Source organism: Lissotriton vulgaris, unplaced genomic scaffold (genome assembly GCF_964263255.1).
Source record: "Lissotriton vulgaris unplaced genomic scaffold, aLisVul1.2 SCAFFOLD_2288, whole genome shotgun sequence".
Taxonomy (NCBI): domain Eukaryota; kingdom Metazoa; phylum Chordata; class Amphibia; order Caudata; family Salamandridae; genus Lissotriton; species Lissotriton vulgaris.
In genome coordinates this window covers 34,484-51,127 of record NW_028253704.1, presented here as the reverse complement: position 1 = coordinate 51,127, position 16,644 = coordinate 34,484, and the positions used below count along the sequence as shown (strand labels likewise).

The 16,644-nt window shown below is 42.9% G+C and overlaps 1 protein-coding gene across 1 annotated transcript in view; it reads right to left on the bottom strand.

Moving 5' to 3' along the window:
- GIT1 (GIT ArfGAP 1) overlaps nt 1–16,644 on the bottom strand; it is a gene marked incomplete at its 5' end in the record, with an annotated part of 206,661 nt that overhangs the window by 168,617 nt on the left and 21,400 nt on the right. The window contains 3 exons of the mRNA XM_086951454.1: nt 8,999–9,071; nt 9,861–9,909; nt 10,700–10,726. Coding sequence (XP_086807580.1) covers nt 8,999–9,071; nt 9,861–9,909; nt 10,700–10,726 — 149 coding nt within the window. The remainder of the gene's footprint in view (nt 1–8,998; nt 9,072–9,860; nt 9,910–10,699; nt 10,727–16,644) is intronic.

The window sequence follows — 16,644 nt, the reverse complement described above, 5'->3', positions numbered from 1 at the left end:
GCTACTGCTAATGATAAAAAGAAGTAATATCACCTTAAACGTGATCTGTTACCATCTTCCTGGCTTCATAATGCAAAAGTCCAATGTGAGACACCAGATACATACAAAAGAAAAAACAGACAAGGCACTATTAGTATATTAATTACCATGTGCAAGAATCGTATGATTTGTACTAATTCATTTGCTGGCTGAGGTATTATCAACCGCAACAGGCAATGCAGTTTGATGGATTGTAATTTCCATAGTGTAAAGAGCTTTTTTATTCCCTTCGCCAGAGCGGTGCTCTATGTACCTGAGCTGAAGCCAGGTGAGGTATGGCCTTTCCTTCCTGCTAACAAGGTCAGTGAGTAGGAGAATGAGATGGCAAACTGCATTGCCTGTTGCGGTTGATAATACCTCAGCCAGCAAATGAATTAGTACAAATCATACGATTCTCCACTGTTGCTCTTTGTGACCCTATTTCCCCCACAGCCCACAAGTAAATCAAGTACAGTCACTCCCTCACCTCCGACCCTCCCCTGTACCTTTCTCATGGATTCCTGTTGCACCCAAGCCCTGGTGAGCAGCCTTCTCCCTTCTACGATCTCGTAGTCTCCTTCTTTGCAGCGTGTGATCTTTGTCTCCGATTTTGCCGAGTTTATCCGGTTCAGTATCAGCTCAGCAGTGCCTCTGCCTCTGCTCCTCACCCGGGACTGTGTTTGTTTCAGGGCCGGGAAGAGTGCCTCGTCCGCGTTACTGCCGTTGCTGTGGCTGTCGCTGCCGCTTATGCCCCGGAAGCGGAAGGACAATCTTGCAACTATGCTCCGGCAACCTCTGTTGGCGTCCGATGCTGCTGCCCAGGGACCGCCGTATGCTGCATGAAAAGTCTCAGGATCTCGTGCACCCATCCCCTTATAGAGAGGTATTTGAGAAGTGATCTACTACGTTTTTTCCTGTTCGTCTAGCTGTCCATGATCATTGTCTTGTGCGCGGCGAGCGCGGAGCTCACAGCCGGGGACTCCTATCCGGCCGCCAGGCGAGAAGGAATAATTTAAGGGTCCTTAATGTACCGGAGAACCTGGAGGGTACGGACATCAAAAAATGTATTGTTTCTCTTTTTGAAAAACACTTCTTATGGGTCAAGGAAGTCAATCTTACTGATGACATACAGAGGGTACATCGTGACCCTTTCAGGAAAAACAAAGACAGGAAGACACCGAGAAAGATCCTGATAAATTTTAAAACATATACACTGAAAGAAAGACTACTAAGTGAAGGTTTAAAACATGGTACTTTGAAAGAGGACAACTGGTCCTTCAGGATTCGCTCAGACATGTCCAAGACTACCCAAGACAGACAATGGGAGTTAGGACAATATATGCAAGAACTAAAATCTCTTGGAGCCAATGTCCAGATGAAATTCCCCGCCGCATTAAGGATCATGTGGAAAAATAAAATGCACAACATTAGAGACCCCAGAGAGGTAGAAACCTTTATTGAGCAAATAAAAGATCAACTACGAGCTGAATCAGAATCTCAAGCAAGATGAATACCATAATTTCTAGGCGAAGCAACGAGCTCGAATAGGGCGTAGAATACCGCCCCAAAAGAAGAAGGGAGGCTTCCTCAGGGTGGGAAACAATGAACCTCACAAAAAAACACAAATATCGCAAAAAAAGAATGCACGGGTGGGGAGCAAAATAGGGAAAAAAATAGAAAAAATGCTCATGCACTGCTCTGCTGGGCATGCTGTATTCGCTCTGCCCACTCTCCGCCTAATATGTATTATAGGCTTGTGTCATAGTCCTTTTGTAAATGCTGGCTTCTGATGCATAAATAGGCTTGTTAGTTCCTCCTTAGTACTGCCTTATCTTCATTTGTAACCTCCCATGAGGACAAGCCCTTTTACTACTGTTACACGGTATATCATATTTAATCTGTAAGCACTATTTTCTTTCATGAGTTTCTCCTACTGCAGGTACAACATTCTTTCCTGCAACATTAAGCACGCCATGCACGCTTTCACTTTCCGAGCAGCCCAGGACAATAGCAGCCGCTTCTTTGAAGTCAAATAGGGTTCGCATTTACAAGAGTTTCAGCTATTGGCGTTGTAAATGATAATGCCCTTTATGTATGTGTTAATTATCAAAACGGATAAATAAAAGGCATTGCCATTTACAATGCCAATAGCTTAAACTCTCGCAAATGCGAGATCTATTACATTGCAAATGCTTGTTTTTAAAGAGGATACTTTAGGCAGTGTTAATGGGGCACTTGCTTGTCACTCATTTAATCTGCAGGGCGCCACTTCCTGTAAGACCAATTCCTCTAAACCAGGCAACCATTATGGAATGCTGTTGTCCACAGTATATCATTATTTTACCATTCTTAGATGGCCAAAAGAATCTCACAGTGGTGGCCATACTGGAACCTTAAAAAATAGATAGACTATGTAGAATATTAATGCAAGACTGAAACCTGATGCGAGGTTTAGTTTTGCTATAGCAACCATATGCAACATCTTTTCTTTTTTTCTACTTGAATAATTTTAATTTTTCTTGCATATATCGTTGAGTTTGTGTATGTTTTAGTATGATTTTGTCCGATTGTGAATGCAACAATGAGTTTGTGGGAAGGTAAATGGATGCATTAGTGCAAAGATGAGTGACGGAGTGCATATAGGATGAATTACTAAGGGCTTAAACCAATTAATAACACAAAATGCACTTTTATTCTTATGCCAGACCTATTGGCATTGTCCATTGTTTTAATATACAGCTTAAAACAGCACAAAACCTTCTTTTTTTAGCATGAAATTTCAGGCAAAGGAAGATAAAATGCAACATTTTTTTCCAATGATTTCCCTCAGGTAAAGTCTACTACCATGAACGAGCCTATGCATTAGAATGACTGTGCTCCCACCTGTCTACTTCTCTTGGAGGGAGGGGTGTAGGGGTGTGAGGAAAATAGGGGGCCCCAAAGGAAATGTCATGATTTCTTAGTAGGCTGCTTCATAACGCTATTTCAACATATCTTCTCCATAATAATTCATCTGACCTTTCAGCAATTCCGCCACTCCTAATTTCTAAACCCTCACTCTTAATTTTTTCTATTTCTAAGGTGATACTTCTAGTTTCACCACTTGTGAATAGAGACTGAGCACGAGACAGTTTCATAATCTTTACATTAATCTCAGATCTCTACTGAAACACAAATGCAATCAATGGACTGTGAAGACACCCTTCTTCCCCAAGATGTCAAAGACTTGCAGCAGAATCTCAGAAAACACCTGTTTATGCAAGAACAATTATCAACCTTAACGCAGGGCTGTATGGTTTTTGTATTATCATGGTAGTTTAGATACAAGTTCAGACACTGTATGCTTCAAAGTGGAAGCTTTGGATACCAGAGATAATCAAAGAATCGACTGAAAAATCAATACTGTTAGTCATAGAAAGTATGAACTCTAAAAATAGGAATGTTCTCCACTAAAGAAAATTGGTGGTGATGAGCCACGGGGTAAATCTCTGTTGGAATCATGTTGCAAAGCATTGCCTTTTTTTCAATAACAGGCAACCTAAAATTAACTTGTTCATCGTTTATTTTCACATCTAGTTTAAACACCCATACCACAATAAACATAATTGATATTGATTGATAAGGAATATGAAGGAATAATATAGCATTATAATCTCCATAAATTATTGTGCAGCACTAAGAACACTCCTATACAGCATTTTGAGACTGCATGGAATATAGATTAGTCTTCTATCCTCAATTAATTTAAATACTGATCGTGAATTTACAACATACGTGGATCTTTCAACAGCCTCATCTGTTATAACATTACCCAGCTTTACCTCAAAACTGAAATACAATTCTTATTTTTGAGACTGAGTTGCAAGTAAGATGTGTTCCTTCAGAGCAAAAACAAATGCATTCACCAGATATAAAGCATGTTTCCAGAGTTGGATAGTGGAAGCTAAAAAGTTGCTCTCTTTCAGCATCACATCCTCTGCTCTGTCAGTATGCTCTACTCGTCACTACTACATTTATCATAACTGCATCAATTTAAGTGTAGACGTGCACTCACCAAAACATCTATTACTGAAACAGATATGTACATTTACAATAGGATTGCATATTATTTATGGATTCCCTCTAAAAATGTGCCTTCTTGGCCTCTATCTTTGCCTCTCATATCAGCCACAACATATAAAATATACAAAGATTGAACTTGGACGTTAGACACGGATGAGTGTTATTCTTTTTTTTTATTAATCACCAGTAGGAAGGGTTGAGGGCAATGGGCATATATGAATTACTGTTGGGTCCCATTCCAATTTTCAGCATTTTAATTCTAAAGAATAAGCAAACTGATGTCTGCTTATGCAAACAATACCCATTACCTGACAAAAATTCTACTCTCAATCTCAGCTAAAGTAGTTACCTTAATCCACTGAGAGGAGCATATAGGGGGTCAAAATGCCCTAACCATACATTTACCAGCCAACTGGAACACCACTGTTGTGATTGTATTACAGAGATATCTGAATGGATGGATTAAAGGAGCAAAAACTATGGAAATGGTTTGTTTGTTTATTTGCTTCAACTGCAGTAAACTTGGGCCCAAATTGTAGCAAGGTTTCAATCCTTCAAAAGTAACCTCAGGTTCATAATATGCTCCTGAGGGATGACTATAGTGGCTTGGTCGTGGGTGGCAGGAGTGTTAAATAAGTTACCTCAACGCCATTCTCCTCAATAATTTTAACAGAAAATTGGCAATATTCTCCTGAATGCAGCAGGGCTCCTCTCTGACCCACCCACAAAGTTACTGTTGATTAATACTAATGCAGGAATAAGTTTAGCTCGAGAAAAGTCTGCTATTGCGGATATTCGTCTGGATAAATATTATACGATTAGTCCCCCAGCAAAGAGTGCAAGGAAAGGTAATGCTTGAGGTACAATTGAGATATTATTGTCTACTGACTACAAGTGGTCTTATACAATATTCAATAATCCAAGCAATAAATCACAAATATCAAACTTAATTTGTATCTTTAACACCAACCTTGGCTATTTGTCAGTCTATATTTACTACAAAGGCCACAATATATAGATTAGGGTTCTCCAACCATCTCACTATAAAGAGCTACTTACTTTCAATGAAAATCATTGTGAGCTACTTATATTATTAGTGTTGTACATATCAGACAAGATTACATTAGTGTCCACCCTATGCATTCCCAATCATGATCACCTCAGTGTAAGATTGCCAGCAGTACTGTTAAAAAGGCTTAGCCCATTTGGAATGCCTCTACAAGGGTAATACATAACAGCCACAGCTGCAATACTCCATGACACCAAGGTAAAATATTAGGAATAAGTCTCCTAATGTTATATGATTTGTCATTTAAATATCAGTTATAATTATATTTTGGGAATTACGGGTTCTAAAAATACAAATGTTCATATCAAATACACGTTTCAATTTTGGTATACAAATATTAAATCAACCAAATCAAAGCTTCTAATTTGATAGGCTGAGCGGCACACAGGAGAGCTACTCACAGGTAGGTGGAGAGCTACCAGTAGCTCACAAGCTACTCGTTGGAGAATCTTTTGCAGTCAACAGGAGTTCATCATACAAGTTATTGAAAGGGAACAAACCAGCTATATATTAATCATGGGAGATCTGAATGCCAAAACTCTAATCAGGCCTTGGAAATCTAATGGGCTTAAGAAAGGGAAGAGTCCTGGAACATCCCAGAGGCACAGTTCCTGATGCAAGTTAAAGCTGACAAGCAAGAGAAACCTCTTTTGGGAGAACTAAGGGAATCGGGCTGCTTAGTTGTAAACAGTTGTTTAGAAAACTACGTTCCAGCAAGCATGATCAATATATCTTCCAAGGGCTATAATCAATTACATCATTACTTCTCATAAGGGTTTACAATTTCTCTTGGATATTCACAGTTAATGAATTGAGTGATCATATTCTCTCCTGCAACGTAACCCTTGTTCTGGAAAACATTGACTGTTAAAATGTAAAAGATGGTTAAGCTCTGATTGAGAAGTCTCTTAGCCAAATAAGTTAGAATCCTAGACATATATACCTGCTCTACAAATCCACCTATTTAATGCAGTTAAACACATTTCTTAAGAGTAATATTATAGAAGAATATGGATCTTTCATGAAATTGATTTTTAAAACTCACCCGTCTCAACAAAACAAATATAATTTTCAAAAGATCAAGACAATTGATAATATAGATGAATACATGTTTGCAGAACTTAATAGCCTAATACACAGTCAATATTTGCACTATTCTGAGACTCAGGAAAGATTAGGGGCATGGCGCAGAGAAGATTTTAGGTGCTGAGCTGCATTCGAAAAGAATTGCAAAAAGACCAGAGTGAACTAATTTACACACGGATTTAGTATCTTGAATTTAAGACCATTTTGGTCCATAATTGCCTGAAATACTGGAACCAAGACTACCTCACACATTTTCTAATCAGTAATGATTATCTGACATAGCCCTATAGCTTAAATGATCTGCAAATCGCTTGACTTGAGTAACCTGGAAGGCAAGTAAGAAATGTTAGATACAATTCTCCTAATGTAAATACAATTAAATATATATATGGAGCTAGGTACTCTGGAGCTATGGAACCCGATTTTTTGCCTAGATTGGTGGTAAGCACCACTACAGGCAAAATGTCTGTTCTTCCTGCACTCGCATTGCCATGTTACTGGGAAAATCCTGGCTTAGCAAGTGCTTAGAAAATGAAATAAAATTAGGAGATCAATCAAATGTTTTTTTAAATAAAGAGGCAACATGTATAATTGAACATTTTAAACCATTCTGTAAATGTGAAGACTTTTGAAATCAGATGCTAAAAATTAAGTTTGTATCCTCAAATTGCATAATGGGAGTAGTGCAAGCACATCAAACAGAATATAATATGGATGATGAGTTTATGAATTCATTAAATATTTTATAATTTGTATATATGTGTCTGCATTTTGTGTGGTTCAATTATTGAAAATACTTATGAATTAAAAAAATTAGTGTAAAAAGTAAAGCATTGAATTTTAGAGGGGAGAGGCATATACAGTTTGCTAACTATGTTTGGATATCTGGTGCGGAGAAACTCAAAACTGTGTAGGACGTATCCATACCTTGGAAGAATATTTGGTTCACATCTCAGTAATAAACCCAATATCATTCAGACAAGAGTAAAGGGAGATTAAAGGGACAAGTGCTCAAAAAAGGTCTGGTCATTTTTTTAGTGTAGCTCGACATCAACATTTTAAATGTTTGATTTCTATTTACAAATGAATAATCGCTCCCACATTGATTTATGCGTTTGAAACTATTCCATAAACACACTGAAGTTTACTTAATCGTACTGAAGTGAGGACATTATGCCAGTTGGAATTAATAAACTCTATTCTCAGCTCAAGCTGTGAAAATTTAGTTTGGTCTTATTAGTGCTTATGTTTTAGGGCTCCTAGCAGTGCTTTGTTGGGGTTTCCCGTTAATTCACACTCAGGAGTACACTTTAAGAGGACTCCTTTTTAGTGAGATCTTAGAGCAAAAGAAGTTCCTGCTAGATCTTTTCCTATAGAACAATGGTTCTTAACCTTTTGTGGAAGAGGTGTGGCGCAGCGGCCAAGGTGCCTGACTCCGGACCACAGGGTTCACGGTTTGATCCCCGGCGCCAGGTCAGCCCAGCACCATGTAACTCTGGGCAATAGCTCGCTTAATCTTCCCGAGGGTCCCCAGTGCCGGGAAACCACTTCGGCGGTAGCTGTGTGCTTTACAAATTCAAGGTTATTATTATTAACCTTTTGACTTCTGTGGGCCCCACTTAACAATTACTGGAATCGAAGGACCCTCACTGAATCATTTATTACCCCCAAAGACGACAATTTTATGCACTATGATAATGCCAACAATGTATCTACTTAAGAAGTACAGTTATTGCCTCAAACAGACTATATGTTTTAATAATTTATTTTCTTAATCATCTTTGTATTCAACTTTGCTGTGTAACTGGTATCTTTACACTGTGTTATGTTTTTTTCTTTTTTAATGTATGTGAGTTTTATATTGTCGGATTTCGGTCGAAGTCCTTGTTCACTTATGCATGTATAAACCAAAGAGTCCATTTTGAACAGGTGCCACTAAGGAGACATTCCTCTATCAAATTTGGCAAAATGTTTGGAATACACTGCAATCCTTAATTTATGATTATTAAGAGTACAGTAAATTTAAACCACTTTGATGCAGACTTCAGGTAGTAAGTGCTATATAAATCCAATGAAAATACAATATATTTAACTTTTCTTGCCTCGATTCAAAAACAACTTTCATAGAACATCTACTACTCCAGGCTTGCTTGCCGCACAAAAATGTGGTAGCAGTGGGAAAAAGCTATACATTACTAATGACTTAATAAGGGCATACATGTGGTCTTCATTGCCAATAAGGTGAATGTCAAATTGTGAGCCAGAGTAAAAAATATTACTATTACCATCAGAATTTTTGCTTCAGAGATAGAGGTGGAAACTGGCTACTTCACAATAAATAATCAAAATAACGATTTGGGAATGCCCTTGTGGCCATATATCTCCCGCCAGGCATAAACATGTACTCCTAATATGGATTGGAATCTTGTTTTCTCATACTGAATCCCCACCTTCCCTAAAGAGGAAAGTTCTCATCTGAATTTATTACTTTATATCTCAGAGTTCCTATATTGTGGTAAAAGATAAAGTGGTGTTCACGTTCATGCAGCAGAAATAAGTTTTCTAAATAGATCAGAAAAAATTGTTATGCACATAGTTTTCAAATACTAATTTTGCAATGCGTTTCCCCTCAGATAATATGAGCTATTACGGCTTTCTGTGTTATTAAATACTAAAGATTAGCTGTCAAAGGCGGTCGCCAACCTTTCTTCATTCTTCTATAGGGCCAATTCACTCTTTATAAGTTACAGTCCTGCTTCTTACCTGCATCATTTTCCCGCCGGTCAACTTCGTCATAGACATCCATTGCCAACTCTTCAAATAGATGGTTGCTCAGCTGCAAGAGGAGGAAGGAGAACACAGTTAACATTTGATCTGTCAAACACAGACCACAGGGTGGTGTGTCCATGTGGGTACTTAGTGCTGTTTGCTCATTGAGTACAAAGTGTAAGCCATGCAACTGAAAAGACAGTGACGGAGACCCAAATGGGAACAAACAGTGGTCTGTACAAATGGGAACAAAGCGTGGACTGGGATTAAAGGGTGGTGAGTCTTTCTGTGATCCAATATTGCTGTGTCCTATTAGTTTCATTTGGCATGCTTCCTAACAATGCGGGCTGTCCATTGCATAGTGTGGGCTATCCACCAGAGACCAAAAAAACACCGCCTGCTCAACAGAAACCATTGTGTAGTATGTCCATATAAGAGCCGCCTACCTCCCTGGATATACAAACAGTTGGTTAAACTAGAATCCAGGTTTGTTCCTCCAACTGGGAACAAAGTATCTTCTGTCCAAATAAGTGGCCCTTATACTGTTCCAGAAGTTAGAAAGGGCGTCTGGGGTGAAAGTCAAAAGAAGAATGAAATGTGCTGTGACCATATAGTACCAAGTAAGAGTGTCTCATACTAATTATGATCCAAGTAACTAACTAAGGTGTCCTTAACCCGCAAGAAAATAAAATAATCTGGTTAATGTGTTCTCAAGTCAAGAATGATGGAAGGAAGCAACCCTGACTTTGCAGCATCCCTATGACCAAACGAGACAGACCGGCAAAGCACAGTGGAATCTTGTTTTGAATAAATGAGTCAGTCCGAGAAAAGAAAGACTAATAACATCAGTGCTTACCGCTTGCAGCTTCTTTTTGGCAGCTTTTGCAAGTTCTGATAGATCCAAGCTGTGCAAAAAGACAATGTTTCAGAATTTCTGTTCTACCTCTACAATGCAATAAAATAACACCACAAATCATTAATCACTATTTGGCGCAGCAGAATATGTATTTTGAGCACAATGTAGACAAGGATAAGAATGAGTGCACCTATCTCAAGGCCCAACTGGAAAGCAAACTAAGCCTGGGGTCTTGGTGAGAAATAAATGGGTCCCCTTGCTTACAGGTGCAGAATTTCAATAAAAGAGGAAAGGGCATACCCTTCTAGTTTTATTCTGTTCAGTTATCGGTCATAATTGTGGTAAACATCAACTTAAGTTTATCACTGACAATGGGGAAAAGAAGAAATCCTAATAAAAGTGTCCCCAGTGCTGCAATTCTGAATATAAAGGGGTGGGGATTTAAACCCATGCGGGGGGTCTCATGGCTCAAACCTCTTCGCAATGTTAGGGCATCTGGAATCTCTGCACATATCCCGCCCCCCTTGATTATCATAACCACTTTACTCTGACAGCCTTGTGTGCTACCTCGCTCCTCGTGGTCTTCGAAGTTTGACAGCATTTTCTTAATGATTGGCAATGTGATTATTTCCACACAAATGTGTTCCCAATCCCAACTTTCGAGACGGGTACTGTCCCCCTCATAAGGGTTCCCGACAATGGGCGCTTCCTCTTCCATCCCATAGAGTAATACAAGCCCCAGTGAAATGTGAATTGGTGATTGTTGGGCACTCCTGCTCATTCACGGACGACAATCAAAGCACAGCTGGGGCACAATGCAAGAGATGATTAGACAGTACCTCTGGGGCAAGCCCTTCTGGCGAACTCTATCTCCAAGAGTAAGCAGTGAGGAAAGAACAGGATAAAGGCAGGTGTTAGAAAGCATTAGAACATGATCTCAAACACAGGCAGGTCTATAGACACTCTCGCAATAAAAGCAGAAGCTATCCAGCAGTAAACTAAGGGCACACACTCTCTCAACTCTTCCCCTCTCTCCGTCAATCAAACACTGGAGTGAGCTAATGGCACAGTAGACCTGCCAACTTAAAACAAACAAGTATTTGCAATGCAATAGGTCTCGCATTTGCGAGAGTTTGAGCTATTGGCATTGTAAATGACAATGCCTTTTATTTATGTATTTTGAAAACCTGCACGTGGTGCTTAAACACACATTTTGTACTTTTAGTCCTTGTTTACGGGAAGTAAGGCTGGCAGTAAACAAGCATTTGCAATGCAATAGGTCTCGCATTATTTAAGTTTGAGCTATTAGCATTGTAAATGGCAATTGTTTTTTGCTTTATGCTATAGTTTTTTTTTACATAAAAAGCTTCATATAAAATATGTTTTATTAAAGTTATTTATGCAGTATCTAAATTTTGTTTGCATAAAACAGTATAATAATATCTTAGTAAAAAAGTCAAATATTTTAATGGAAATTCACCAAATGTTCATTTATGTGTTGGTTTTGAAAATAGCTAAATTAATAGCTTTGTCATTTACAATGCCAATAGTTATAACTTTCGCAAATGTGACACCTATAGCATTTGTAATGCAACATTTGTATTTACGTGACTTAGATGTATTGATATTACAAATAACAATGGCTTTTAATTTTTTTTAATACTTAATAAAAGTGATTGTAATTTATAATGGCAATAGCTTAAACTTTTGTAAATAACTTTTGTGAAGATTATGTTCAGTGTATTTTATTGTAACAAAATCCAAGAACAGAAGTGAAATATTAACATATTTTTGTGACATTTGTAATAAAGCTTGAAACATTGAGAGAACATATTTGTGCTGTGGTGGTGCTGAGTGATGCTGTGGTGGTGCTGAATGGGGCTGTGGTGATGCTGAGTGATGCAGTGGTGGTGCTGAGTGGTGCTATGGTGGTGCTGTGGTGGTGCTGAGTGATGCTGTGGTGGTGCTGAGTGGTGCTGTGGTGGTTCTGAGTGATGCTGTGGTGGTTCTGACTGATAATGTGGTGGTGCTGAGTGACTGTACTCACTGTCACTCTGCACGCACTCTGCACTCACTGTCACTCTGCACTCACTGTCACTCTGCACTCACTGTCACTCTGCACTCACTGTCACTCTGCACTCACTGTCACTCTGCACTCACTGTCACTCTGCACTCACTGTCACTCTGCACTCACTGTCACTCTGCACTCACTGTCACTCTGCACTCACTGTCACTCTGCACTCACTGTCACTCTGCACTCACTGTCACCCTGCACTCACTGTCACTCTGCACGCACTCTGCACTCACTGTCACTCTGCACGCACTCTGCACTCACTGTCACTCTGCACGCACTGTCACTCTGCACGCACTGTCACTCTGCACGCACTGTCACTCTGCACTCACTGTCACTCTGCACTCACTGTCACTCTGCACGCACTGTCACTCTGCACGCACTGTCACTCTGCACGCACTGTCACTCTGCACGCACTGTCACTCTGCACGCACTGTCACTCTGCACGCACTGTCACTCTGCACGCACTGTCACTCTGCACGCACTGTCACTCTGCACGCACTGTCACTCTGCACGCACTGTCACTCTGCACGCACTGTCACTCTGCACGCACTGTCACTCTGCACGCACTGTCACTCTGCACGCACTGTCACTCTGCACGCACTGTCACTCTGCACGCACTGTCACTCTGCACGCACTGTCACTCTGCACGCACTGTCACTCTGCACGCACTCTGCACTCACTGTCACTCTGCACTCACTCTGCACTCACTCTGCACTCACTCTGCACTCACTCTGCACTCACTCTGCACTCACTCTGCACTCACTCTGCACTCACTCTGCACTCACTCTGCACTCACTGTCACTCTGCACTCACTGTCACTCTGCACTCACTGTCACTCTGCACTCACTGTCACTCTGCACTCACTGTGCACTCACTGTCACTCTGCACTCACTGTCACTCTGCACTCACTGTCACTCTGCACTCACTGTCACTCTGCACGCACTCTGCACTCACTGTCACTCTGCACGCACTCTGCACTCACTGTCACTCTGCACGCACTCTGCACTCACTGTCACTCTGCACTCACTGTCACTCTGCACTCACTGTCACTCTGCACTCACTGTCACTCTGCACTCACTGTCACTCTGCACTCACTGTCACTCTGCACTCACTGTCACTCTGCACTCACTCTGCACTCACTCTGCACTCACTGTCACTCTGCACTCACTGTCACTCTGCACTCACTCTGCACTCACTCTGCACTCACTGTCACTCTGCACTCACTGTCACTCTGCACTCACTGTCACTCTGCACTCACTGTCACTCTGCACGCACTCTGCACTCACTGTCACTCTGCACGCACTCTGCACTCACTGTCACTCTGCACGCACTCTGCACTCACTGTCACTCTGCACGCACTCTGCACTCACTGTCACTCTGCACGCACTCTGCACTCACTGTCACTCTGCACTCACTGTCACTCTGCACTCACTGTCACTCTGCACTCACTGTCACTCTGCACTCACTGTCACTCTGCACTCACTGTCACTCTGCACTCACTGTCACTCTGCACTCACTCTGCACTCACTGTCACTCTGCACTCACTCTGCACTCACTGTCACTCTGCACGCACTCTGCACTCACTGTCACTCTGCACTCACTGTCACTCTGCACTCACTGTCACTCTGCACTCACTGTCACTCTGCACTCACTGTCACTCTGCACTCACTGTCACTCTGCACTCACTGTCACTCTGCACTCACTGTCACTCTGCACTCACTGTCACTCTGCACTCACTGTCACTCTGCACTCACTGTCACTCTGCACTCACTGTCACTCTGCACTCACTGTCACTCTGCACTCACTGTCACTCTGCACTCACTGTCACTCTGCACTCACTGTCACTCTGCACTCACTGTCACTCTGCACTCACTGTCACTCTGCACTCACTCTGCACTCACTGTCACTCTGCACTCACTGTCACTCTGCACTCACTCTGCACTCACTCTGCACTCACTGTCACTCTGCACTCACTGTCACTCTGCACTCACTGTCACTCTGCACTCACTGTCACTCTGCACTCACTGTCACTCTGCACGCACTGTCACTCTGCACTCACTGTCACTCTGCACTCACTGTCACTCTGCACGCACTCTGCACGCACTCTGCACTCACTCTGCACTCACTGTCACTCTGCACTCACTCTGCACTCACTGTCACTCTGCACGCACTGTCACTCTGCACGCACTCTGCACGCACTCTGCACTCACTGTCACTCTGCACGCACTGTCACTCTGCACGCACTCTGCACTCACTGTCACTCTGCACTCACTCTGCACTCACTGTCACTCTGCACGCACTGTCACTCTGCACGCACTGTCACTCTGCACGCACTGTCACTCTGCACGCACTGTCACTCTGCACGCACTGTCACTCTGCACGCACTGTCACTCTGCACGCACTGTCACTCTGCACGCACTCTGCACTCACTGTCACTCTGCACTCACTGTCACTCTGCACTCACTGTCACTCTGCACTCACTGTCACTCTGCACTCACTGTCACTCTGCACTCACTGTCACTCTGCACGCACTCTGCACGCACTCTGCACTCACTGTCACTCTGCACTCACTGTCACTCCGCACTCACTGTCACTCTGCACTCACTGTCACTCTGCACTCACTGTCACTCTGCACTCACTGTCACTCTGCACTCACTGTCACTCTGCACTCACTGTCACTCTGCACTCACTGTCACTCTGCACTCACTGTCACTCTGCACTCACTGTCACTCTGCACGCACTCTGCACGCACTCTGCACTCACTGTCACTCTGCACTCACTGTCACTCCGCACTCACTGTCACTCCGCACTCACTGTCACTCCGCACTCACTGTCACTCTGCACGCACTCTGCCCTCACTGTCACTCTGCACTCACTGTCACTCTGCACGCACTCTGCCCTCACTGTCACTCTGCACTCACTGTCACTCTGCACGCACTCTGCCCTCACTGTCACTCTGCCCTCACTGTCACTCTGCACTCACTGTCACTCTGCACGCACTCTGCACTCACTGTCACTCTGCACTCACTGTCACTCTGCACTCACTCTGCACTCACTGTCACTCTGCACGCACTCTGCACTCACTGTCACTCTGCACGCACTCTGCACTCACTGTCACTCTGCACGCACTCTGCACTCACTGTCACTCTGCACGCACTCTGCACTCACTGTCACTCTGCACTCACTGTCACTCTGCACTCACTGTCACTCTGCACTCACTGTCACTCTGCACTCACTGTCACTCTGCACTCACTGTCACTCTGCACTCACTGTCACTCTGCACTCACTGTCACTCTGCACTCACTGTCACTCTGCACTCACTCTGCACTCACTCTGCACTCACTGTCACTCTGCACTCACTGTCACTCTGCACTCACTGTCACTCTGCACTCACTGTCACTCTGCACTCACTGTCACTCTGCACGCACTCTGCCCTCACTGTCACTCTGCACTCACTGTCACTCTGCACTCACTGTCACTCTGCACGCACTCTGCACTCACTGTCACTCTGCACTCACTGTCACTCTGCACTCACTCTGCACTCACTGTCACTCTGCACTCAGTCACTCTGCACTCACTGTCACTCTGCACTCACTGTCACTCTGCACTCACTGTCACTCTGCACGCACTCTGCACTCACTGTCACTCTGCACTCACTGTCACTCTGCACTCACTGTCACTCTGCACTCACTGTCACTCCGCACTCACTGTCACTCCGCACTCACTGTCACTCCGCACTCACTGTCACTCCGCACTCACTGTCACTCCGCACTCACTGTCACTCCGCACTCACTGTCACTCCGCACTCACTGTCACTCCGCACTCACTGTCACTCTGCACTCACTGTCACTCTGCACGCACTCTGCACTCACTGTTTCTGCACGCACTCTGCACTCACTGTCACTCCGCACTCACTGTCACTCTGCACTCACTGTCACTCTGCACTCACTCTGCACTCACTGTCACTCTGCACGCACTCTGCACTCACTGTCACTCTGCACTCACTGTCACTCTGCACTCACTGTCACTCTGCACTCACTCTGCACTCACTGTCACTCTGCACTCACTGTCACTCTGCACTCACTGTCACTCTGCACTCACTGTCACTCTGCACTCACTGTCACTCTGCACTCACTCTGCACGCACTCTCCACGGCCCATAGCTTCACTTCACTTTTCCTTAGCCATCCCGTTTGAGAACACATTGAATTAATTCAATAGTGGATCTGTGCCTTACAAAAACTTCAGTTATAGAAGGTTAGCATAAATAAACGAATCTTGATTCATGTATAATAATAATAATACAGGCTGCGTCGCAATTAAAAAAGAAAAAACACAAGACGCCGGTAACCGGAGCGCGGTCGCGGAAACTGAGAAGCAGCCTTTGTTCTAAGCCAGTGGTTCCCAAACTTTTTTGACCTGTGGCTCCCTTGACCTAATTGGCAGTTGGCCGTGGCTCCCCACCATTTTTTTTTACCGGTGGGCGGGTTCCACCATTTTTTTTTACCGGTGGGCGGGTTGGGGGGAGGTTTGTAAGCCCGACCTTTGTTGTCTTCCGTAAATTAATTGGGATGCAATGAAGAATTGAAGGTATTATACTCATATTTGTAACAAAATAAAAATATAACAGTTTTTTAATAAAATCTTGTTAAGTGACAAACATTGCAAGATTAATAGCGCACACACGCTTTGAAACTACGGCTACGTACAA